The sequence below is a fragment of the Oncorhynchus nerka genome, linkage group LG1 (assembly GCF_034236695.1).
Source record: "Oncorhynchus nerka isolate Pitt River linkage group LG1, Oner_Uvic_2.0, whole genome shotgun sequence".
Lineage (NCBI taxonomy): Eukaryota > Metazoa > Chordata > Actinopteri > Salmoniformes > Salmonidae > Oncorhynchus > Oncorhynchus nerka.
The window spans coordinates 26235152-26261164 of NC_088396.1; the positions used below are offsets into that span (position 1 = coordinate 26235152).

A 26013-nucleotide genomic window follows, 5' to 3' on the forward strand; every position below is an offset into this window, starting at 1 on the left:
AAAGTCCCCGTTGAAACTGATGCAAACGTTGGAAAAACGTGGAATCACGCCACTATTGCACTAGATCATGTCAAACAAGGTTGTAATGTTATATAAAGACAAGTGTTAGTTAATTTTACAAAAATACAAACTGTGGATGTATTATACCTTATAATTGCATTGGGGATATTATATTATTATTATATTGCACTCTACAGCCAAACCTATGGGATTGTGCACCCTTCAACTGGCGTATCAGTCTACTCGGAGAGACCCATAGAACACCACTGTAGAGTTCACACAAATATTAGAGCTTATGTCTGTTTGTCTCAGTTTCAATTGAGACCTTTATTTTGAAGGGGAAACGTCGAGTCCACTATTGTTGCTCACTCACTCATGCTCATGTTGTTCATGCAACGTTGCAGTTGACGAAATGCTCTGAGACCAGGTTGCAACACGACACACTGTATTTTAAGTAAAATAATATGGGTCGGTCATTTACATTTGGCAAGATTATTGTGTGGAATAGAGAGAGAGATCACTGAAAATTGCCAGAACCTGGCTGGTACAGACAAAGCAACTATTCAGCAGTGAGTATTTGTAGTACATGTTTCGGGGTTGGCTTGTTCCAGTAGCTCCGCCCTAACTGTTGAAGCCGTTCATTGGCCTACATGCATTTATATCAGTTGGATCTGATCTGATAGAGTATCATCACAACGTTTATTGTCTCCCGTTTGCTGTTAAAACAGGTTTGTCGTGCTTCAATTTCTAATGGGTCAATAATAAACTAAAACTGGGAGAAAGTTGAAGGTGGTGATGAACCCCTGGATATTATCCATTCATCCACTAGTAGCCTACATTATGTAAAACATCATGTGAGAGTATAGAATTATAGAGTATATAGAGTATAGAATTATATACAACACGTGTATAAAACATCATGTGAGAGTATAGAATTATATACAACACGTGTATAACCTGATGTAGGTTTAAAAAGCAACATCAATTCACCTATATCCTACTTAAACCACAATTCCTCCTAGCAGAATTTTAAAAATGCACACTGTTTGCAATGTTAAGTGACTTTTAAAAAGGATTATCATATTACAGCCACAATATGGACCAGATGGCATTGGAACACTGCCTCTTGGACCAATACAAATGGAATGTAGGCTAGATTTTCTGTAGAAAACCACACCAGCAACATTTCTCAGATAGACAGCTCTGATGCTCTGATGCTCTGATGCAAAAATGTGATTATTTTCTTTTTTTTGTGTCTTAAGATTTGTATTTATTACAGTTTGACCATAAAAGATAAACACACAGGTTGAGACATTTGTAGTACTGTATGGGTTGTCTTTTATTGGCATATATACTCCTTATACACTCTGCATTCCTTTTAGAATAAAAAAGTTATTAACCAAACTAGTTATGGAACTTTTACACAAACATTTAACAAGGACTAAACCACATAGCTCTAAGGTTACTATAAAAATTCTGCCAATTATAGTCTTGCCCATTCCAATTGTGGTTTAAAGCTTGCTGGACACAAGACCTCGACAGTGTGTCTGCAGGCCTAAGTTTGGGTGTTAAAGGCACTGATTTAACCACAAATAATTCTCAGGATGAGTGGGATTTTGACAAATAAAACATAAAACAAATATGACACTCACCACCACACACTAGTAGCTCACACTCCCTCATCACACACACACTAGTAGCTCACACTCTCTCATCACACACACACTCGTAGCTCACACTCTCTCATCACACACACACTAGTAGCTCACACTCTCTCATCACACACACACTAGTAGCTCACACTCTCTCATCACACACACACTAGTAGCTCACACTCTCTCATCACACACACACTAGTAGCTCACACTCTCTCATCACACACACACTAGTAGCTCACACTCTCTCATCACACACACACTAGTAGCTCACACTCTCATCACACACACACACACTAGTAGCTCACACTCTCTCATCACACACACACTAGTAGCTCACACTCTCTCAAAAAACACTCCCTCATCACACACACACTAGTAGCTCACACTCTCTCAAAAAACACTCCCTCATCACACACACACTAGTAGCTCACACTCTCTCAAAAAACACTCCCTCATCACACACACACTAGTAGCTCACACTCTCAAAAAACACTCCCTCATCACACACACACATTATCTGACAGATGCATTCCCTCTGAGTTAGAGATGCATCTAAGTTATGTTAGCTGACAGCAAGGCTAATCCTTATAACTGATCTTTGATAAGCACAGGTATAGTGTTGTTGCTGGGTCCAGCGTAATGCTTTACCTGGAGGGGTTCGTACATCATTTCATCATCATAGTCATCATCAGGCTTTGGTTTCAGTTCTCTCCCTGCTGTACTCAGTTCAGCTCTGTGCTTGGTGCTTTCATTCTATATTCTACTTGGGGTTTCACATCTAGATGACTATTGCTTCGATGTTTCTGAAACAAGCACCAGAGAGCGCTGATTGAATACAGCACAAGAGCCATTGTGACCACATGATCTCCAACATATAACAAATTGTACATAGGAGCAAGTGTATTTGTCAAAAAGCAGGGCATACTAACTAAACGGGATGATTCACTAAGGCCTGAAACTATGCTGCTAGTCACAGAGGGGGAAGTGCATTGGTCAAGTAGTATCATGGCAGTTCTGTAAGCAAATAAGCTTAAAGTCAAGTGTATGACATCCCCCTACCTTCCCCTACAATAGGACACTGTCATCGTCTTGCTCTACACTTCTAACACATCTTGAAGTACTTTCAAGATGATTTTGTTTCTTTGATGAAGAAACAACAGCTCACTCCTAACATCTCTCATCCTTCTCATTCCAAACAATTACTGCTTGCTATTTTACTAACAAGAGCCATACTGTATCTATATTGTATACATAGGAAGAAGAAAAATGGAACAGTAAAAAATGGCCCCATTCCTAGTGCAGGGTGCAGTAATACAATCACAAATAAAGACAGTACTTAACACAAGGAACTCCTAAAATAATACTCTAGACTGCCCTTGCATCTAACAAACATCAACAAAAAGACAGTAAAAAAAAGCTATGATATTTAACATATGAGTAAATTCAGCAATAGCACAGGGCCTCAAGGTACATCAAGTATAGAGGAAGAGTGACTCTCTCGCACTCTCTCTCAAGCCCTTCTTCTTTGGGCCTCTTAAGCCTCCTTTGTGCTGACCTTCATCTTCTCCACTGTTTCCTGTGTTTAAAAGAGGGAGGGGGGTAGAGGGAGAGAGATGATGTGAGAGGAGAATGTTATACATTGTCATGAGAAGAGCAATATACTGTATGCCATGTAGCTCTGATTAGATAGTAACAGACTCAATACCCTAAATTCCTCTACCTAGTGTTGTAGATATTTGGTAGTAGAGTAGTGGCCTGATGGCACACACTTAATGTGCTGTGAAATCTATTGTTAAATGTACTGTAATGTTTTTTAAATTATGTAACTGCCTTAAAATGTTGCTGGACCCCAGGAAAAGTAGTTGTTGCCTTGGCAGCCGATAATGGGTCGCATGATCTGTACAAGGTTAGTCATCAATAAAGAACAACTCTACCACTGTTTCTTTCTTAGGACAACTAAACATGCTGTATTGGCATGACAAAGCATATCTCCCACTCCTGATGGTCTAGGTCAGGGTTCCAACCCTAATCTAGCGCACCTGATTCTAATAATTAACTGGTTGATAAGCTAAATTAGATGAGTTACAACTGGAAATGGAGCAAAAACCTACTGGAGGGTAGCTCTCCAAGAACAGGTTTGGAGAGCCCTGGTCTAGGCACACTATTTGCATAGTCATGACTGTTCAAACCAGCCTTAATGTTGTGAGATATGCAGAATAGTTACTCATGGGCTGTAGTACACATCTTTCAAGGGGTGAAACGGGTGTAATAAACTCATTTGTTCTAAACTTTCAATAATATTGCAGCTAGTTGATAACTCTGTCTAGACAAATTCCAGAGCTACCCATCTGTCTGGGGAGATTGGAGAGCGGCCTGGTCTGTCCGTTGAACTTTGACCAACTGTTTCCTTTGGTGACAGGCTGACCTGGTGCTTGTTAAGCTCGGTCACACGGAGACTCCATTCCTCCTCGGTCATCTCCTGCCCCGCCTCCCCGGTCTCCTTGACAACCGCTGTCTTGTCTGAGAAAGAGATGTAAAGGAACAATTGGAAAGGAACAATTGGAGAGAGAGAAGAACAGGTGTTGAGTCCTTATCTGTTGTGCTATATGTGGTTCAGATGACTTGTAGATGAGTCAGTGTGTCTATACAGGTGTGCTGGTGTGTCTTTCCTCACCAGCGCAGGTCATGGCAGTGCAGACCCAGTTGCCACAGGCACACACACAGCGGTTACACTCCACCTGTGTCTCAGCCCCATCTTCATAGGTCTCATCCTCCAGGGCACACTCTGCAGGGGGGCACATAGAATTCAGATTAGAAATTAGATTGAGTACAGCAGATATGGTGCCTCTCATACACCCCACATCTAACAAAGATTCATAAAATTCTGTGTTTTTAAGTTAAATCAATTTATTCTGTCTAAATAGGACCATGGCAATGCAGTTGAGTAGTGATGAGTTTATACAAGGAGTATGGCTACCTAAATATGGTCCCCAATCAGAGACAACGATAAACAGCTGCCTCTGATTGAGAACCAATCTAGGCAACCATAGACATAAACACCTAGACTTACAAAAAAACCTAGACAGACAAAAAACCCTAGACAATACAAAAACTAACAAATCACCCTCGTCACACCCTGACCTAACCAAAAATAAAGAAAACTAAGATAACTAAGTTCAGGGCATGACACATACAGTGGATTTGGAAAGTATTCAGACCCCTTAACTTTTTCCACATTATGTTACGTTACAGCCTTATTCTAAAATGGATAAAATAGTTTTTCCCCCTCATCAATGTACTCACAATACCCCATAATGACAAAGCAAAAACAGTTTAGACATTTTTGCAAATGTATTAAAGATAAAAACGGAAATATCAGATTTACATAAGTATTCAGACATCTTTTAGTCAGTGTTGAAGCACATTTGGCAGCGATTACAGCCTCGAGTCTTCTTGGGTATGACGCTACAAGCTTGGCACAGCTGTATTTGGGGAGTTTCTTCCATTCTTCTCTGCAGATCCTCTCAAGCAGTCAGGTTGGATGGAGAGCGTCGCTGCACAGCTATTTTCAGGTCTCTCCAGAGAGGTTAGATCGGGTTCAAGTCCGGGCTCTGGCTGGGCCACTCAAGAACATTCAGAGACTTGTCCCGAAGCCACTCCTGCGTTGTCTTGTATGCTCAGGGTCGTTGTCCTGTTGGAAGGTGAACCTTCGCCCCAGTCTGAGGTCCTGAGCTCTCTGGAGCAGGTTTCATCAAGGATCTCTGTACTTTGCTCCGTTCTTCTTTCCCTCGATCCTGACAAGTCTCCCAGTCCCTGCCGCTGAAAAATATCCCCAAGGTATGATGCTGCCACCACCATGCTTCACCGTAGGGATGGTGCCAGATGTCCTCCAGACATAACACTTGGCATTCAGGCCAAATATTTCAATCTTGGTTTCTTCAGACCAGAGAATATTGTTTCTCATGGTCTGAGAGTCTTTAGGCGCCTTTTTCCAAGCGGACTGTTCCATGCGGACTGTTGTGTGCCTTTTACTGAAGAATGGCATGTGTCTGGCCACTCTACCATAAAGGCCTGATTGGTGGAGTGCTGCAGAGATGGTTGTCCTTCTGGAAGGTTCTCCCATCTCCACAGAGGAACTCTGGAACTCTGTCAGAGTGACCATCGAGTTCTTGGTCACGTCCCTGACAAAGGCCCTTCTGAATGCTCATTCCCCTGAATGCTCATTTTGGCCAGGCGGCCAGCTCTAGGAAGAGTCTTGGTGGTTCCAAACTTCTTCCATTTAAGAATGATGGAGGCCACTGTGTTGTTGGGGACCTTCAATGCTGCAGAAATGTTTTGGTACCCTTCCCCAGATCTATGCCTTGACCGACGCCTGTCTCGGAGCTCTACGGACAATTCCTTCAACCTCGTGGCTTGGTTTTTGCTCTGACATGCACTGTCAACTGTGGAACCTTAAATAGACAGGTGTGTGCCTTTCCAAATCATGTCCAATCAATTTAATTTACCACAGGTGGAGTCCAATCAAGTTCTAGAAACATCTCAAGGATGATCAATGGAAACACGATGCACCTGAGCTCAATTTCAAGTCTTATAGCAAAGGCTCTGAATACTTACATAAATAAGGTATTCCTGTTATATAATTTTTATCAATTTGCCAAAATGTCATTAAGGGATATTGTGTGTAGATTGATGAGATTTTTAAAAATCAAATTTTGAAGGCTGTTACGTAACAACATGTGGAATAAGTCAAGGGGTCTGAATACTTTCCAAATGCACTGTACATGTTAAATTAAATATACGTCTTTCAAACTTTCTTAGGTCCATCCTACACACAAAATAATGTAAAATTTATATGTAGAAAAAAGAAAATATATACAGTAATTGTAAGCCAAAATTAATGTTTCCTTCATAGACATCCAAATGAATTTCAAACCAAGCTATTCTTTCTCGTTCCTCAATAGACCGACAAAGTGTCAGGGAGGCCCAACACCACCAAATATGTTCATGATTGGATGAATAATAAAAACATTTATATTACTTTTGGTGAACAGTGTGCAGGTCGCTATTATGGGTTATGCTAGCTTCCTTATTATGCTAGCTTCCTTTCTAGTAGCTATAGCTAGCTAGCTAAAATATTTATAAAAATTATGAAAAATAATATTTGATTGTCCCTGCGGGACAGGGTGTTATAACAGGTTGCACAGCCTCTGCTCAACTCAGTACAGTACAACAGACTGAGGAAAAATGATCTTGTCTGTAAATAAATCATATGTAGCTGTTTTTGCTTCAATGAATTTCAAGTATGTTAGGGTGAGTTACAGTAGATATGCTTGTGGTGTGGTTGTGGTGAATAAGTTTGCTATTTTGATTAACATAATGTAAATCCCATGCACTTTAAATGCATACTGCAATTTACTGCATGTATTGGAGAGGTTGATATAGAGGTATTTGTGTAATGAACTGAGAAAAAAACGTGTGATGTCAGCAGTAGTGTGCAATGTTGTCATCATAGAGTAATGGGGTCAAAGGTCATGTGTCTGTGAGCTCACTCTTCTCGGGTGGGTTGAAGCCAGGCTTCAGGCAGTTGAGGAACTCATCGAAGCTAAGCTTCCAGTCAGCGTTCTCATCTGACAGCTCGATCAGGGCGTCCACACACAGGCTTCTGGGAACAGGACAAAGAAACACACACACAAGTTCACATCCACTGCCTGTACTCATAGTTATGTATAGCTGTTGAGATGGTTATTGGGCATAGCTTCTGACTGATAAAAAAGTTAGTGGTTGATTTTGCATAGAGAATCTTCCTACACTGTAAACAAATCTGTTGTTTCAACTTATTATTATTAAGTAACTGGTTCCACAACTTTTTTTTTTGTTTACTCAAATGTTCAGTCCAAGTGTTACCTGAACCATCTCAAAAAGGTGCCTCAAATTTAGCTCCAACTTAATTAAGAAAAAAAAAATCTACTTAAGATGTGTCACACCCTGTGACTAGGGTGGGCATTCTATGTTCTTTTTTCTATGTTTTTGTATTTCTTTGTTTTTGGCCGGGGATGGTTCTCAATCAGGGACAGCTGTCTATCGTTGTCTCTGATTGGGAACCATACTTAGGTAGCTCTTGCCCACATGGGTTTTGTGGGTAGTTATTTTCTGTTTTGTGTGTCTGCACCAGACAGAACTGTTTAGTTTGTGCCACTTTGTTCTTTTTTGTTCTAGTGTTCAGTTTTATTAAAATGAACATGTACCACGCTGCACCTTGGTCCTCTTCTTCAAACAGCCGTTACAAAATGATGTGTTTGCTCAGAAATGGTCTCATAATTTATGTTCATTCAACTATAAATTATTATTTGGGCATCTTAATAACTAAAAAAGGCTGTGCAACTGGTCACACACACAATGCTTTTAACATTCAATATTTGACACACATTAACATTGTGCATATTCTCTTATACAGTAATTACGATTCAACATGTCCTCACCTGAGATTTGAATTCACAACCTCTTGGTTTCACGGCATTCCAGTCTTTCTGGTAGGCCACCATGTCTGTGTCGAAGACTGATTTTACCTGTATTGCTACACTTTGCACTTCAAAGTAAATCTCAGCTTTGTTAAAAGTACACTCAATTAAAAACTATTTTATTTATCATAGTGATTCAGGACTAACATTAAAACAGAATAATATGCGCCAACAACAGACTACACAGAAAAAAACTACAATTGCTGAAATAAGTAAATCAAATCAATGATGAGAGAATAATCTGATTAACTTATAAATGACCCAGATGTGGAGACATAGCAGGAAGATCAGAATGCCATGAACCAAGAGGTTGCGAATTCAAATCCCAGGTGAAGACATGTTGAATAATAATGACTGTATCAATGCACAATGTAATCACGAATGTCAAATATGTAAGTTAAAAGCATTGTTTGTGTGTGTAACCAGTTGCACAAAATTTTTTGGTTAGAAAAATAATAATTTATAGTTGAATGAACATATGAGACAACTTGAAAAAACACATAATTTTAAATTGACTGGATTTTGCCTACATTTTCTCAAGTTGGAGGTAAGTTTGGGCCAACAATTTTTTTTTCTTCCAGGTAGCATTTGGACCAAAAAAGTTGAGTAAACTAAAAGGATGTGACACCAGTGACACCAGTTACATAACAATAATTAGTTGAAACAAATACATTACGTTTTTACAATGCATCCATCCTTCATTTGCAAGGCCAAGAGTTTTCCCTAGTCAAGTCACATGGCCAGGAATTACTCAGGGGCCTACTCATGTGTGGGCAATATAAGCGGCTTATTTAATCAGTTTATTTTCTCCAAACATGAAGAAGCATTGCAGCACTGCTCCAGTGAGCAGCGCAGTGGAAACCCAGGCTCTGATAATGCACAGAACAGATGTCTGTGAGGGTAATAGCCACAGGAGGCCCCCGGTGCAGTTTAGACTGGGTCACACAGGGTTTAAGGCTCAGAGAGAGGGAAAGTAGGGCTTAATATAGCACCAGCTCCTCAGAAGCCCTCTACTGTACAGCTGAGGATAAGATATAGATACTGTAGAGGTTTTCATAAACACTACACCATAAATAGATAAGCTTTTTAAAGATGAAATAGCACACAAGCACACACTCACTCACACACGCACACTGACCTGAGCAGCCTGTTGCTCTCCTGGTCTGCGTATGACTGCATGTCCACGTTGGAGTCATTATGTTGGATGAACTTGAGGAGCTCTGAGGAGTCCAGCGTGGAGTCACCATTGTCGTAGTTCTGTGTACGCACGCACACACACACACACACACACACACACACACACACACACACACACACACACACACACACACACACACACACACACACACACACACACACACACACACACACACACACACACACACGCAGAGTTAGTAGGAGGAGAGAAGAGTTTCTCTATCAATCACTCTCTAACAATATCTCCCTTTAACTGATAAAACACCTGCTTCTAGTCTGCTAATCCAGAGAGAGGGGGGACAAATGGAAATGGAAGTCTATAACAGATATAGAGTTCTATTCTATAAAGATTGACAGACAGACATGGTGAATAGGGAGAGGAAGTGAGACAGTCTCCAGAAAGAGAGGGGGGAGGGGTGCGATGGCCCTGCCAGATAAGGGGATGAGGGGTTTGGATGCAGGGACATGTTGCCTTGGAAATAGATATGGTCTTTAATCCCTTTCCCCACGGGGGTCCCCCAGGTTGAACCTCTATATTGGGGTGGAGGGAAACTTAAAGTCTCCATTATATCTTTAGTGCGTAGATGTGGTGGTATGTGGGACTATCCTAAAGCCTCCATTTTACATGTGGCTGTGCGTTTTGTTGCCAACCTTACTTTGCTACCTGACAACTTTACAGTTTTTACTTTTTAATTAATTAATACATTTTTCCCTCACTCAACTTTTTTTCATTCAACTTTTTCACTCCGGACGCTTTATCTGGACGTGGTTCGTCAGGACCTCCAACTTCTAATTGCAGTCGCTGTACTCATAATATACAGGAGAACGATGGCCTTACGGCAGGGTAGCTGTGCTGCAAGCCCAGCTTCAGACGCAATCGTTAGGCAAGGGTAATTTCAGTGTAGGAAAGGATGAAACAGCGTCTGTGCCACCAGTAAGTACAGATAGTAACGTTAGTATAAATCCCCTCGCACGGTCCCCGCAGCCGGACAACTTTCTCATGGCTTCTGGAGGGAAATGCTGTAGGAATGCTCAATCGGTGTCGCTCATTCAGCCGACAGAAACTTTCAACCTGTTTTCCCCATTAAGCAGCGAGTCGGAGTCTGAGGCCGAGCCTTCTCTTGTCTCTACTCCTCCCGTTACGGGGTCTGAGACGCCGAAGCTTCCCACCATTAGCTCTGACAAATTGAAAACCCTAGTCATTGGCGACTCCATTACCCGCAGTATTAGACTTAAAACTAATCATCCAGCGATCATACACTGTTTACCAGGGGGCAGGGCTACCGACGTTAAGGTTAATCTGAAGATGGTGCTGGCTAAAGCTAAAACTGGCGAGTGTAGAGAGTATAGAGATATTGTTATCCACGTCGGCACCAACGATGTTAGGATGAAACAGTCAGAGGTCACCAAGCGCAACATAGCTTCAGCGTGTAAATCAGCTAGAAAGATGTGTCGGCATCGAGTAATTGTCTCTGGCCCCCTCCCAGTTAGGGGGAGTGATGAGCTCTACAGCAGAGTCTCACAACTCAATCGCTGGTTGAAAACTGTTTTCTACCCCTCCCAAAAGATAGAATTTGTAGATAATTGGCCCTCTTTCTGGGACCAAGCCTGGCCTGCTGAGGAGTGACGGACTCCATCCTAGCTGGAGGGGTGCTCTCATCTTATCTACCAGGGCTCTAACTCCTCTAGCTCCACAATGAAATAGAGTGCAGGCCAGGCAGCAGGCTGTTAGCCAGCCTGCCAGCTTAGTGGAGTCTGCCACTAGCACAGTCAGTGTAGTCAGCTCAGCTATCCCCATTGAGACTGTGTCTGTGCCTCGACCTAGGTTGGGCAAAACTAAACATGGCGGTGTTCGCCTAAGCAATCCCACTAGGATAAAGACCTCCTCCATTCCTGCCATTATTGAAAGAGATCTTGATACCTCACATCTCAAAATAGGACTACTTAAAGTTAGATCCCTCACTTCAAAGGCAGTTATAGTCAATGAACTAATCACTGATCATAATCTTGATGTGATTGGCCTGACTGAAACATGGCTTAAGCCTGATGAATTTACTGTGTTAAATGAGGCCTCACCTCCTGGTTACACTAGTGACCATATCCCCCGTGCATCCCGCAAAGGTGGAGGTGTTGCTAACATTTACGATAGCACATTTCAATTTACAAAAGAAATATGACGTTTTTGTCTTTTGAGCTTCTAGTCATGAAATCTATGCAGCCTACTCAATCACTTTTTATAGCTACTGTTTACAGGCCTCCTGGGCCATATACAGCGTTCCTCATTGAGTTCCCTGAATTCCTATCGGACCTTGTAGTCATAGCAGATACTATTATAATTTTTGGTGACTTTAATATTCACATGGAAAAGTCCACAGACCCACTCCAAAAGGGTTTCGGAGCTATCATCGACTCAGTGGGTTTTGTCCAAGATGTCTCTGGACCGACTCACTGTCACAGTCATACTCTGGACGAAGTTTTGTCCCATGGAATAAATGTTGCGGATCTGAATGTTTTTCCTCATAATCCTGGACTATCGGACCACCATTTTATTATGTTTGCAATTGCAACAAATAATCTGCTCAGACCCCAACCAAGGAGCATCAAAAGTCGTGCTATAAATTCACAGACAACACAACGATTCCTTGATGCCCTTCCAGACTCCCTCTGCTTACCCAAGGACGTCAGTGGACAAAAATCAGTTAACCACCTAACTGAGGAACTCAATTGAACCTTGCGCAATACCGTAGATGCAGTTGCACCCCTAAAAACTAAAAACATTTCTCATAAGAAACTAGCTCCCTGGTATACAGAAAATACCCGAGCTCTTGAAGCAAGGTTCCAGAAAATTGGAATGGAAATGTCGCCACACCAAACTGTAAGTCTTCCGACTAGCTTGGAAAGACAGTACCGGCAAGTATCGAAGAGCCCTTACTGCTGCTCCACCAAACTGCAAGTCTTCCGACTAGCTTGGAAAGACAGTACCGTGCAGTATCGAAGAGCCCTTACTGCTGCTCCACCAAACTGGAAGTCTTCCGACTAGCTTGGAAAGACAGTACCGTGCAGTATCGAAGAGCCCTTACTGCTGCTCCACCAAACTGGAAGTCTTCCGACTAGCTTGGAAAGACAGTACCGTGCAGTATCGAAGAGCCCTCACTGCTGCTCGATCATCCTATTTTTCCAATTTAATTGAGGAAAATAAGAACAATCCGAAATTTCTTTTTGATACTGTCGCAAAGCTAACTCAAAAGCAGCATTCCCCAAGAGAGGATGGCTTTCCCTTCAGCAGTAATACATTCATGAACTTCTTTGAGGAAAAGATCATGATTATTAGAAAGCAAATTACAGACTCCTCTTTAAATCTGCGTATTCCTTCAAAGCTCAGTTGTCCTGAGTCTGCACAACTCTGCCTGGACCTAGGATCAAGAGAGACACTCAAGTGTTTTAGTACTATGATGAAAATAATCATGGCCTCTAAACCTTCAAGCTGCATACTGGACCCTATTCCAACTAAACTACTGAAAGAGCTGCTTCCTGTGCTTGGCCCTCCTATGTTGAACATAATAAACGGCTCTCTATCCACTGGATGTGTACCAAACTCACTGCCTTCCTGAAGACAAACAATATATACGAAATGCTTCAGTCTGGTTTTAGACCCCATCATAGCACTGAGACTGCACTTGTGAAAGTGGTAAATTACTTTTTAATGGCATCAGACTGAGGCTCTGAATCTGTCCTCGTGCTCCTAGACCTTAGTGCTGCATTTGATACCATTGATCACCACATTCTTTTGGAGATATTGGAAACCCAAATTGGTCTACACGGACAAGTTCTGGCCTGGTTTAGATCTTATCTGTCGGAAAGATATCAGTTTGTCTCTATGAATGGTTTGTCCTCTGACAAATCAACTGTAAATTTCGGTGTTCCTCAAGATTAGTTTTAGGACCACTATTGTTTTCCCTATATATTTTACCTCTTGGGGACGTCATTCGAAAACATAATGTTAACTTTCACTGCTATGCGGATGACACACAGCTGTAAATTTCAATGAAACATGGCGAAGCCCCAAAATTGCCCTCGCTAGAAGTCTGTGTTTCAGACATAAGGCAGTGGATGGCTGCAAACTTTCTACTTTTAAACTCGGACAAAACCTAGATGCTTGTTCTAGGTCCCAAGAAACAAAGAGATCTTCTGTTGAATCTGACAATTAATCTTAATGTTTGTACAGTCGACTCAAATAAAACTGTGAAGGACCTTGGCTTTACTCTGGACCCTGATCTCTCTTTTGACGAACATATCAAGACTGTTTCAAGGACAGCTTTTTTTCAAATCTACGTAACATTGTAAAAATCAGAAACTTTCTGTCCAAAAATTATGCATAAAAATTAATCCATGCTTTTGTTACTTCTAGGTTAGACTACTGCAATGCTCTACTTTCCGGCTACCTGGATAAAGCACTAAATAAACTTCAGTTAGTGCTAAATACGGCTGCTAGAATCCTGACTAGAACCAAAACAATTGATCATACTACTCCAGTGCTAGCCTCCCTACACTGGCTTCCTGTTAAGGCAAGGGCTGATTTCAAGGTTTTACTGCTAACCTACAAAGCATTACATGGGCTTGCTCCTACCTATCTCTCTGATTTGGTCCTGCCGTACATACCTACTCATACGCTACGGCCATAAGGCGCAGGCCTCCTAATTGTCCCTAGAATTTCTAAGCAAACAGCTGGAGGCAGGGCTTTCTCCTATAGAGCTCCATTTTAATGGAATGGTCTGCCTACCCATGTGAGAGACGCAGACTCGGTCTCAACCTTTAAGTCTTTACTGAAGACTCATCTCTTCAGTGGGTCATATGATTGAGTGTAGTCTGGCCCAGGAGCTTGAAGGTGAATGGAAAGGCTCTGGCGCAACGAATCGCCCTTGCTGTCTCTGCATGGCTGGTTCCCCTCTCTCCACTGGGATTCTCTGCCTCTAACCCTATTACAGGGGCTGAGTCACTGGCTTACTGGTCTTCTTCCATGCCGTCCCTGGGAGGGGTGTGTCACTTGAGTGGGTTGAGTCACTGATGTGATTTTCCTGTCCGGGTTGGCACCCCACCTTAGGTTGTGCCGTGGCGGAGATCTTTGTGGGCTATACTCGGACTTGTCTCAGGATGGTAAGTTAGTGGTTGAAGATATCCCTCTAGTGGTGTGGGGGCTGTGCTTTGGCAAAGTGGGTGGGGTTACATCCTGCCTGTTTGGCCCTGTCTGGGGGTATCATCGGATGGGGCCACAGTGTCTCCTGACCCCTCCTGTCTCAGCCTCCAGTATTTGTGCTGCAGTAGTTTGTGTTGGGGGGCTAGGGTCAGTTTGTTATATCTGGAGTACTTCTCCTGTCTTATCCGGTGTCCTGTGTGAATTTAAGTATGCTCTCTCTAATTCTCTCTTTCTTTCTCTCTCTCGGAGGACCTGAGCCCTAGGACCACGCCTCAGGACTACCTGGCATGAGGACTCCTTGCTGTCCCCAGTCCACCTGACCGTGCTTCTGCTCCAGTTTCAACTGTTCTGCCTGCGGCTATGGAATCCTGACCTGTTCACCGGACGTGCTACCTGTCCCAGACCTGCTGTTTTCAACTCTCTAGAGACAGCAGGAGTGGTAGAGATACTCTTAATTTGTCATAGCCTGGTTCCTCTCTAGGTTTCTTCCTAGGTTTTGGCCTTCTAGGGAGTTTTTCCTAGCCACTGTGCTTCTACACCTGCATTGCTTGCTGTTTGGGGTTTTAGGCTGGGTTTCTGTACAGCACTTTGAGTTAATGAAACTCTCAGACACAAGGCACATATAGGAGATTGGAAGAGACACGAGAATAATGGTCTTTTGATTTCAAATGAATCTCTCTCATGTTTTCATGTGTGTGGAAGAAACTGTAACCAGTGGGGGAATAAATCACAGAGTTCTATAGAGATCGCAACGTTGAATCTGTCCTATTATGGCGTCTGTGAGAGCACGGACAGCGCCATTGAGGCCATCTCCATATTCTTATTCTACTACTTCTGGTTGGTAAACAAACTGTAAGGGTGCATACTGCCACCTGGAGTGTGTTGTTTGAACAGGTATAAAGCCAAGGTTGGTGATTTACTGCCACGTAGAGTTATGGAATGTTTACTCATTTTATCTTTATTTAACCAGGCAAGTCAGTTAAGAACAAATTCTTATTTTCAATGACAGCCTAGGAACAGCGGGTTAACTGCCTGTTCAGGGGCAGAACAACAGATTTGTACCTTGTCAGCTCGGGGGTTTGAACTTGCAACCTTCCGGTTACTAGTCCAACGCTCTAACCACTAGGCTACCTTGCCGCCCCATGTTTACTCATGAGTATAATTAATTGGCTAATTCCTCCTATGTGATCCTTCCTTAACCCATAGGAAGTCCCATCAAGTTGACTACTTTAAAAAAGTATTCAATGGCGTTGTCCATGCTAAAACAGACTTCTGGGCCCTAAAGTCCTCCAAACAACTCTCAGTCCCTGTCGCTGAAAAATATCCCCACAGCATGATGCTGCCACCACCATGCTTCACCGTAGGGATGGTGCCAGGTTTCCTCCTGACGTGAAGCTTGGCATTCAGGCCAAAGGATTCAACCTTGGTTTCATCAGACCAGAGGATCTCGTTTCTCATAGTCTGAGAGTCCTTTAGGTGCCTTTTGGCAAACTCCAAGTGGGCTGTCATGTGCCTTTTACTGAGGAGTGGCTTCCGTCTGGTTACTCTACCATAAAGGCCTGATTGGTGGAGTGCTGCAGAGATGGTTGTCCTTCTGGAGAGTTCTCCCATCTCCACAGAGGAACTCTGGAGCTCTGTCAGAGTGACCATCGAGTTCTTGGTTACCTCCCTGACTAAGGCCCTACTCCCCCGATTACTCAGTTTGGCCGGGCGGCCAGCTCTAGGAAGAGTCTCGGTTGTTCCAAACTTCTTCCATTTAAGAATGATGGAGTCAACTGTGTTCTTGGGGACATTCAATGCAGCAGAAATGTTTTGGTACCCTTCCCCAGATCTGTGCCTTAACACAATCCTGTCTCAGCGCTCTATGGACAATTCCTTTGACCTCATGGCTTGGTTTTTGCTCTGACATGCACTGTCAAACTGTGGAACCTTATATAGACAAGCGTGCCTTTCCAAATCATGTTCAATCAATTTCATTTACCACAGGTGGACTCCAATCAAGTTGTAGAAACATCTCAAGGATGATCAATGGAAACAGGACTCACCTGAGCTCATATTCGAGTCTCATAGCAAAGGGTCTGAATACTTATGTAAATTAGTATTTTTAATTTTTTTTACATTTATATATATAATCAATTTCTGAATGTAACGTAACAAAATGTGGGAAAAGTCAAGGGGTACTTTCTGAATGCACTGTATGTGAGAGGTAAAAACTGCTTACATTTTCTTTTTTACATGTGGTCCATAGTTTTGGACTTCATAGAACCAATATCACAACTGGAACACACACAAAGACACACACACACAGACACACACACCTTGAAGTATTTGAGCAGGATGTCGGTAAAGTTGGAGCCCTTGACAAACCAGCCGTCTGGGACCACCTCAGTCTGCAGCCACTGGATCACACGATGCCTCAACTCATTACGGTCTGCTACGTAACACACCACTGGAGAGAGGAATGACAGAGAGAGGGACAGTGGGTGTGATTGAGCGAGACAGAGAGGGAGAGCGAGAGAGAGAATGTGACACAGTCAAAACCCACAATCTAGCAGGTACTCTAGCCTTTCTGACACTCTCTAGGATGATCAAGAGAATCCACATAATCCCTGTTCTGCCCAGAGCACACCAGTACCTCCCCGCTCAGTATGAGGTCAAATGTACTGTCCTAACCCCTAACACCTGGCACTCCCTTTCAGTTAAGTCTAGTGATAGGGAGTGGATAAGGTTAGAACACCATTAAAGAAGTGTGCTTGTTACTAGAGCACTGAGAGATCAGTAGAGCACTGAAAGGGCACTACGAGAGGTGTACTCTGTCTGATAAAGCCCCATTAGGACTAGAGGAGATAAGAGCAGAGAGATACAGAGCTCCGATTGGCCCAAAGCCCACAGATTCACTGTGTCACAATCACTCACCTGGGCTGGCAGCTGCTTGCTCTGCTTTCTTCTCTGCAGATGACAAAGAGAGAGAGAGCAACTGTAATTCATTGTGCTTTACAGTATCTAGCGTTTCTCCCTATCTAGTGTTTTTCACCATGTCAGTGTCACATTGCCACAATAACCATTAATGCCCAAGGACACTGTGACATGATGGCCTCTTTGTGACACCCATACAACAACAGAGGAGTAACCGATTTATCATCAACCTGATCAATGTCCAGGCCAACAGACAGACACGAAGAGGCACAAAGTTCAACACTAGGAGATAATCAGTCAGGTAAATTAAAGATGAGTATGGGACCATATGTGTCGCCTGTCAGTTCGCACACAGACTGACTGTCATGCCAACCAGAGTATATAGGCATCAGATAGAAATAGAGGTCAGTCGTGTGCTATACACCAGACCTGGGATAACTATAGTTTTAAATATGCTTGTTGGAAAGTAACAAATAGCTACGTTGGAGGTGACTACAACTATTTGAATACAGATCTGAAAAGCAACTACTTAAAAAAAAGACATATATTTGAATACAGATTTCAGAAAGCGACTACATTAAAAACATATTTGAATACAGATCTTAAGAAGTGACTACAATTCAGAAACTATTGGATTTGCTGCCTTCAACTAATGGCAGGCCTGTATCTGGAACAGCATGTTGCAGATAGAAATGTGATGAATAAAGCACACATTATGTCCTATACTAATCCAATCTATCTGACAGTAACATTTGATCTACACAATACACTTCTATCTGAACATTCTGTAAATGTCCATTCTCCTGAACAGGTCCCAGGTGTAGATAATAAAGTCAAACCAATCAACCAATGATATTGTGCACAGATAAGTATAAATACGTTGTGACAATATACTACACAGCAAATTCTCCAGTGTAATTTAAAAACAATTATTAACACTGACAGTGTTGAGTCTGTGGACCCATATAAACACTGGAATAGTGTTACATTAACACACTGCTTAGTGTAAAGCCTTATTTCATTATTTTAGAGAGTGCTTTTCTAGTAAATTGTAGAGTTACCACCCATGACTGTATTTGTTAAGGACAGAGGCTGTTGCATTCATCCATTTTTGGTCCTATGGACTTCACCAAGTGAGATCCGAAGCAAATATTTTATCATTATTTTTTAAAATTATTAACAAAATAACATACATGCAGTATTTCATAAGGCCCATGAAATATTTGGCTGCCATCAAAAATATATATTTTTTGGTTTCAAATAACTTGCATATATTCAAATAGCTTCAAATATTATTTGTTTTTCTGAGAGGTATTCAAAATAAATTCAAATAGTATTAGTTTCTCTGAGACCTGTATTTGAATTTTAAAGGAAATACACTGAACAAAAATATAAACACAGTATGCAAGAATTTCAAAGTTTTCCTTAGTTACTGTTCGTATAAGGAAATCAGTCAATTAACATGAATGAATTAGGCCCTAATCTATGGATTTCACATGATTGGGAATATCATGATGGGGCGGCAGGGTAGCCTAGTTGGACTAGTAACTGGAAGGTTGCAAGTTCAAACCCCCGGGCTGACAAGGTACAAATCTGTCCTTCTGCCCCTGAACAGGCAGTTAACCCACTGTACCTAGGCCATCATTGAAAATAAGAATTTGTTTTTAACTGACTTGCCTAGTTAAATAAATAAATAAAGGTAAAAAATACAGATACGAATCTGTTAGTAGCAGACACCTTTAAAAAAGTTAGGGGAATGGATCAGAAAACCAGTCGGTGTGACCAACATTTGCCTCATGCAGCCTGACATATCTCCTTTGCATAGAGTTGATCAGACTGTTGATTTTGGCCTGTGGAATGTTGTCCCACTCCTCTTCAATGGCTGTGCGAAGTTGCTGGATATTGGCGGGAACTGGAACATGCCGTTGTACACGTTGATCCAGAGAGAAATGAACATTCAATTATCTGGCAACAGCACTGGTGAACATTCCTGCAGTCAGTACGCCAATTGCACGCTCCCTAAAAACTTGAGACATCTGTGGCCTTGTATGACCAAACTTCACATTTTAGAGTGGCCTTTTATTGTCCTCAGCACAATGTGAACCTGTGTAATGATCATGCTGTTTAATCAACTTCTTCATATGCCACATCTGTCAGGTGGATGGATTATCTTGGCAAAGGTGAAATGCTCACTAACAGTGAACAGAATCTGTTCACAACATTTGAGAAACAAGCTTTTTTGTGTGTATGGAAAATTCCTGGGATCTTTTATTTCAGCTCATGAAACATGGGGCTAACACTTTACATGTTGCTTTTATATTTTTGTTGAGTGTAGTCGCCAATAGTTTCCTTTACTGTATTCTCTATATTCGACTACAACAAAAGACAACTATTTTATGCCCAGGTCTGCTATACACACACAAAGTAAACAAGAAAGTGTGTGTGTGTGTGTGTGTGTGTGTGTGTGTGTGTGTGTGTGTGTGTGTGTGTGTGTGTGTGTGTGTGTGTGTGTGTGTGTGTGTGTGTGTGTGTGTGTGTGTGTGTGTGTGTGTGTGTGTGTGTGTGTGTGTGTGTGTGTGTGTGTGTGTGTGTGTGTGTTTTCCACACCCTGGCAGTGTCCATCATGAGCCACCTGGATCTTGAGGCCGGTGAGACAGGCATCTCGGTGGAGCTCACAGTGGTTGCGGTACGTCTTACTGTTACTGCCACACACTGAACGCTTGTGGGGCTTACAGCTCTGGAAAAGGAGAGGGAGAGATGTTATAGCTACATAAATATATCATCTTGACTCTCTTAAAGCAGCAATCAGCAATAGAAAGAATAACAAACTACTTTCCCCGCCCTTGTTCCGTAAAAAGCTGAGTGTTGGGTCTGGAGATGTACTACTCTAAAAATTCATAGATAGAGCTATGGATGCAAGGACTGAGCATCCATGATATAAAAATGATTGTTTTAACCATGTTTGAGGCTATATAGTGTTTGTTTACATTTACTTTGGTTACAAACATTGGAGTAAAACAAACTTATATTTTGGGTTTCGATTAGGTATGGCAATTGAAAAAAGCTTATGAGGCATACGTTGTATTCTTCAAGAATCAATGGGTACATTTCATTCATTTATAAGTCCAAAAAATTATAAAGCAACTGCCGATTAACCCTTTAACGGTCACACTAACCATGTTTCTATCCACAGTTTTTATGCGAGTAAAGTTATACCATATAAAAAAAATCACGACAGCTGTGATGAAAACAGGAAGTTAAGGAACAATTTTATCAATGCAGACAGATAATTTGTTTGTTCGACATGGTGGGATCTTTTTGTGTCTGTAAAATGTATTAGAGAAATGGAAACGCCTTTATGTGTAAATATTTATATAATAACCATTATATCAAAGTAAACTTGGAATCCCACTACCACTCAGGAAACAATGCAGTTTAAATTAGGCTACAAAATAACGAAGTTATGATGAACTTCACAGAGTGGTGAAAGTGCAAGTTGATGATCTTGATGCTCCTTTCCAATAAATGTTGAGGGTCTTAATCTGGTGACATGATGATCGATGCTTGACTGCAGTTTTGACAAATAAAACATTCTCACTCTTATCCATAATCTCATCATGTAGACTAGCCTACCCGCACTGTCTCTGCGAGCAATTGGCTGGAGCGCAGATGCCAAAACAAGAGTAGGCACATTTGCTATTTAACGCAACAGTTTTTGTGACAAAACTATCAGTAGAGTTGAACATTAGATGGCAATAGATTGAACACTAGATTTGTATTCCATATATGAAAATGTAAGCAAAAAAGTGGATTTTGTGTGCACTATCACTCAATGATTTTTATCTGCATCAAGTCCACTGATTGGGAAAATGCGCATATTTTCTTTATGCAGATTTTTGAATTTTTGCATGAAAAGCTGTCATTTGAAATACACTGGGCTGATCTAGACTCCAATGTATTTTCAAAATACTGTAATTTGTATTATCAAAATACCTATACCATTGTTTACAGTGGTTCAAGTTTTGTGGCTCCACTTTCACCCTGCATTGATATCAGAAGTCTGTATAATGTGATTTACACAACATGCCTACCACTTTGAAGATGCAAAATATTTTTTATTGTGAAACAAACAATACACTTGAATAAACATGGCACATCTAGCCACTTGGATTTTTGCCCATTCTTCAAGGCAAAACTGCCCCAGCTACTTCAAGTTGGATGGGTTCTGCTGGTGTACAGCAATCTTAAAGTAGACAGTGTACAGCAATCTGTCACAGTCATACTCTGGACCTAGTTTTGTCCCATGGAATACATTTTGTGGATCTTAAAATTTTTCCTCATAATCCTGGACTATCGGACCACCATTTTATTACGTTTGCAATCACAAAAAATAATCTGCTCAGACCCCAACCAAGGAGCATCAAAAGTCGTGCTATAAATTCAAAAATCTGTTAACCACCTAACTGAGGAACTCAATTTAACCTTGCGCAATACCCTAGATGCAGTTGCACCCCTAAAAACTAAAAACATTTCTCATAAGAAACCAGCTCCCTGGTATACAGAAAATACCCGAGCTCTGAAGCAAGGTTCCAGAAAATTGGAACAGAAATGGCGCCACACCAAACTGGAAGTCTTCCGACTAGCTTGGAAAGACAGTATCGTACAGTATCGAAGAGCCCTCACTGATGCTCGATCATGCTATTTTTACAACTTAATTGAGGAAAATAAGAACAATCCGAAATGTATTTTTGATACTGTCGCAAAGCTACCTAAACAGCAGCATTCCCCAAGAGAGGATGGCTTTCACTTCAGCAGTAATAAATTCATGAACTTCTTTGAGGAAAAGATCATGATCATTAGAAATCAAATTACGGACTCCTCTTTAAATCTGCGTATTCCTCCAAAGCTCAGTTGTCCTGAGTCTGCACAACTCTGCCAGGACCTAGGATCAAGAGAGACACTCAAGTGTTTTAGTACTATATCTCTTGACACAATGATGAAAATAATCATGGCCTCTAAACCTTCAAGCTGCATACTGGACCCTATTCCAACTAAACTACTGAAAGAGCTGCTTCCTGTGCTTGGCCCTCCTATGTTGAACATAATAAACGGCTCTCTATCCACCGGATGTGTACCAAACTCCCTAAAAGTGGCAGTAATAAAGCCTCTCTTGAAAAAGCCAAACCTTGACCCAGAAAATATAAAAACTATCGGCCTACATCGAATCTTCCATTCCTCTCAAAAATGTTAGAAAAATCTGTTGCGCAGAAACTCACTGCCTTCCTGAAGACAAACAATGTATACGAAATGCTTCAGTCTGGTTTTAGACATTTCAATGAAATATGGTGAAGCCCCAAAATTGCTCTCGCTTTCAGACATAAGGAAGTGGATGGCTGCAAACTTTCTACTTTTAAACTCGGACAAAACAGAGATGCTTGTTCTAGGTCCCAAGAAACAAAGAGATCTTCTGTTGAATCTGACAATTAATCTTGATGGTTGTACAGTCGTCTCAAATAAAACTGTGAAGGACCTCGGCGTTACTCTGGACATTGATCTCTCTTTTGATGAACATATCAAGACTGTTTCAAGGACAGATTTTTTCCATCTACATAACATTGCAAAAATCAGAAACTCTCTGTCCAAAAATGATGCAGAAAAATGAATCCATGCTTTTGTTACTTCTAGGTTAGACTACTGCAATGCTCTACTTTCCGGCTACCCGGATAAAGCACTAAATAAACTTCAGTTAGTGCTAAATACGGCTGCTAGAATCCTAACTAGAACCCCAAAATTTGATGATATTGCTCCAGTGCTAGCCTCCCTACACTGGCTTCCTGTTAAGGCAAGGGCTGATTTCAAGGTTTTACTGCTAACCTACAAAGCATTACATGGGCTTGCTCCTACCTATCTTTCCGATTTGGTCCTGCCGTACATACCTACACGTACGCTACGGTCACAAGACGCAGGCCTCCTAATTGTCCCTAGAATTTCTAAGCAAACAGCTGGAGGCAGGGCTTTCTCCTATTTTTCTCAATTTTTATGGAATGGTCTGCCTACCCATGTGCGAGACACAGACTCGGTCTCAACCTTTAAGTCTTTACTGAAGACTCATCTCTCCACTGGGTCATATGATTGAGTGTAGTCTGGCCCAGGAGCGTGAAGGTGAACGGAAAGGCTCTGGAGCAACGAACAGTCCTTGCTGTCTCTGCATGGCTGGTTCCCCTCTCTCCACTGGGATTCTCTGCCTCTAACCCTATTACAGGGGCTGAGTCACCGGGTTACTGGTGCTCTTCCATGCCGTCCCTAAGAGGAGTGTGTCACTTGAGTGGGTTGATCTTCCTGTCTGGGTTGGCGCCCCCCCTTGGGTTGTGCCGTGGCGGAGATCTTTGTGGGGTATACTTGGCCTTGTCTCAGGATGGTAAGTTGGTGGTTGAAGATATCCCTCTAGTGGTGTGGGGGCTGTTCTTTTTTCAAAGTGGGTGGGGTTACATCCTGCCTGTTTGGCCCTGTCCGGGGGTATCATCGGATGGGGCCACAGTGTCTCCTGACCCCTCCTGTCTCAGCCTCCAGTATTTGTGCTGCAGTAGTTTGTGTCGGGGGGCTAGGGTCAGTCTGTTATATCTGGAGTACTTCTCCTGTCTTATCCGGTGTTCTGTGTGAATTTAAGTATGCTCTCTCTAATTCTCTCTTTCTCTCTCTTGGGAGGACCTGAGCCCTAGGACCATGCCTCAGGACTACCTGGCAAGATGACTCCTTACTGTCCCCAGTCCACCTGGCCATGCTTCTGCTCCAGTTTCAACTGTTCTGCCTGCGGCTATGGAATCCTGACCTGTTCACCGGACGTGCTACCTGTCCCAGACCTGCTGTTTTCAACTCTCTAGAGACAGCAGGAGTGGTAGAGATACTCTTAATGATCGGCTATGAAAAGCCAACTGACATTTACTCCTGAGGTGCTGACTTGCTGCACCTTCGACAACTACTGTGATTATTATTATTTGACCATGCTGGTCATTTATGAACATTTGAACATCTTGGCCATGTTCTGTTATAATCTCCACCTGGCACAGCCAGAAGAGGACTGGCCACCCCTCATTTCTTCCTTCCTAGGTTTTGGCCTTTCTAGGGAGTTTTTCCTAGCCACGTGCTTCTACACCTGCATTGCTTGCTGTTTGGGGTTTTAGGCCCGGTTTCTGTACAGCACTTTGAGATATCAGCTGATGTAAGAAGGGCTATATAAATACATTTGATTTGATTTTGATTTGATTTAAGTCATACCACAGATTCTAAATTGGATTTAGGTCCGGGCTTTGACTAGGCCATTACAATACATTTAACCTGTTAGGGATAGGGGGCAGCATTTCCACTTTGGATGAATTGCGTGCCCATAGTGAACTGCCTCCTACTCTGTCCCAGATGCTAATATATGCATATTATTATTACTATTGGATAGAAAACACTCTGAAGTTTCTAAAACTGTTTGAATTATGTCTGTGAGTATAACAGAACTCATAGGGCAGGCAAACTTCCAGACAGGAAGTGGAAATTCTAGGGCTGGTCAAATTTCAAGTCATCGCCTATCCATATCCCAAAAATATATGGATCTGTTCGCACTTCCTACGCCTTCCACTAGATGTCAACAATCAGTAGAACGTGGAATGAAGCCTCTAGTGTGATGTATGACCGGATGGGAGGGGAATGAGTCAGTGCTGTCAGAATGCCAGTTCCTGGTTGCGCAAATTCCTGTTGATATCGCCTGCGTTCCATGACTCTGTCGACAAAAACGAATGCTCCGGTTGGAACGTTATTGGATATATATGAAAATAACATCCTGAAGATTGATTCTCTACTTGGTTTGACCAGTTTATTCGACCTGGAATATAACTTTTTGAAGTTTACATCCGAGTTCGCCTGGACCAGTGCCAGCTTTTGGACATGTGAGCTAAACCTGCTAGCAAAAGCAGCTAATTGGACACTAGTAATGGACATTATGGAACAAAACAATGAATTATTGTGGAACTAGGACTCCTTGCACTGCATTCTGATGAAAGATCATCAAAGGTAAGGGAATATTTATGATGTAATATCGTATTTCTGTTGACTACAACATGGAGGAGAAATATTGTTACGCCTTAGCGCCGTTTTATATTATTGCATGGTATGCTTTTTTCGTAACATTTAAAAAAAATCTGACACAGCGGTTGCATTAAGAACCAGTGTATCTTTAATTATATGTAAAACATGTATCTTTCGTCAAAGTTTATGATGAATATTTCTGTTATCTGGTGTAGCTCTCTGTAATTACTCCGGATATTTTGGATGCATTTCTGAACATGGCGTCAATGTAAACCGAGATTTGTGGATATAAATATGCATATTATCGAACAAAACATAAATGTATTGTGTAACATGATGTCATATGAGTGTCATCGGATGAAGATTATCAAAGGTTAGTGATTCATTTTATCTCTAATTCTGCTTTTGTGACTATCTACTACTGGCTGGGAAAATGGCTGTGTGTTTTTTGGATTTG

The 26013-nt window shown here is 41.8% G+C and overlaps 1 protein-coding gene across 1 annotated transcript in view; it reads right to left on the reverse strand.

Annotated features, from left to right (window-relative positions):
* Positions 1 to 1314: 1314 nt before the first annotated feature.
* LOC115128263 (follistatin-related protein 1-like) overlaps positions 1315 to 26013 on the reverse strand; it is a 70382-nt gene continuing 45683 nt past the window's right edge. The window contains exons 4-11 of the mRNA XM_029657955.2: positions 20091 to 20220; positions 17484 to 17516; positions 16886 to 17016; positions 9315 to 9433; positions 7208 to 7320; positions 4333 to 4443; positions 4084 to 4178; positions 1315 to 3234 (exon numbers count right to left, since the gene is read on the reverse strand). Coding sequence (XP_029513815.1) covers positions 3193 to 3234; positions 4084 to 4178; positions 4333 to 4443; positions 7208 to 7320; positions 9315 to 9433; positions 16886 to 17016; positions 17484 to 17516; positions 20091 to 20220 — 774 coding nt within the window. The 3' untranslated portion in view covers positions 1315 to 3192. The remainder of the gene's footprint in view (positions 3235 to 4083; positions 4179 to 4332; positions 4444 to 7207; positions 7321 to 9314; positions 9434 to 16885; positions 17017 to 17483; positions 17517 to 20090; positions 20221 to 26013) is intronic.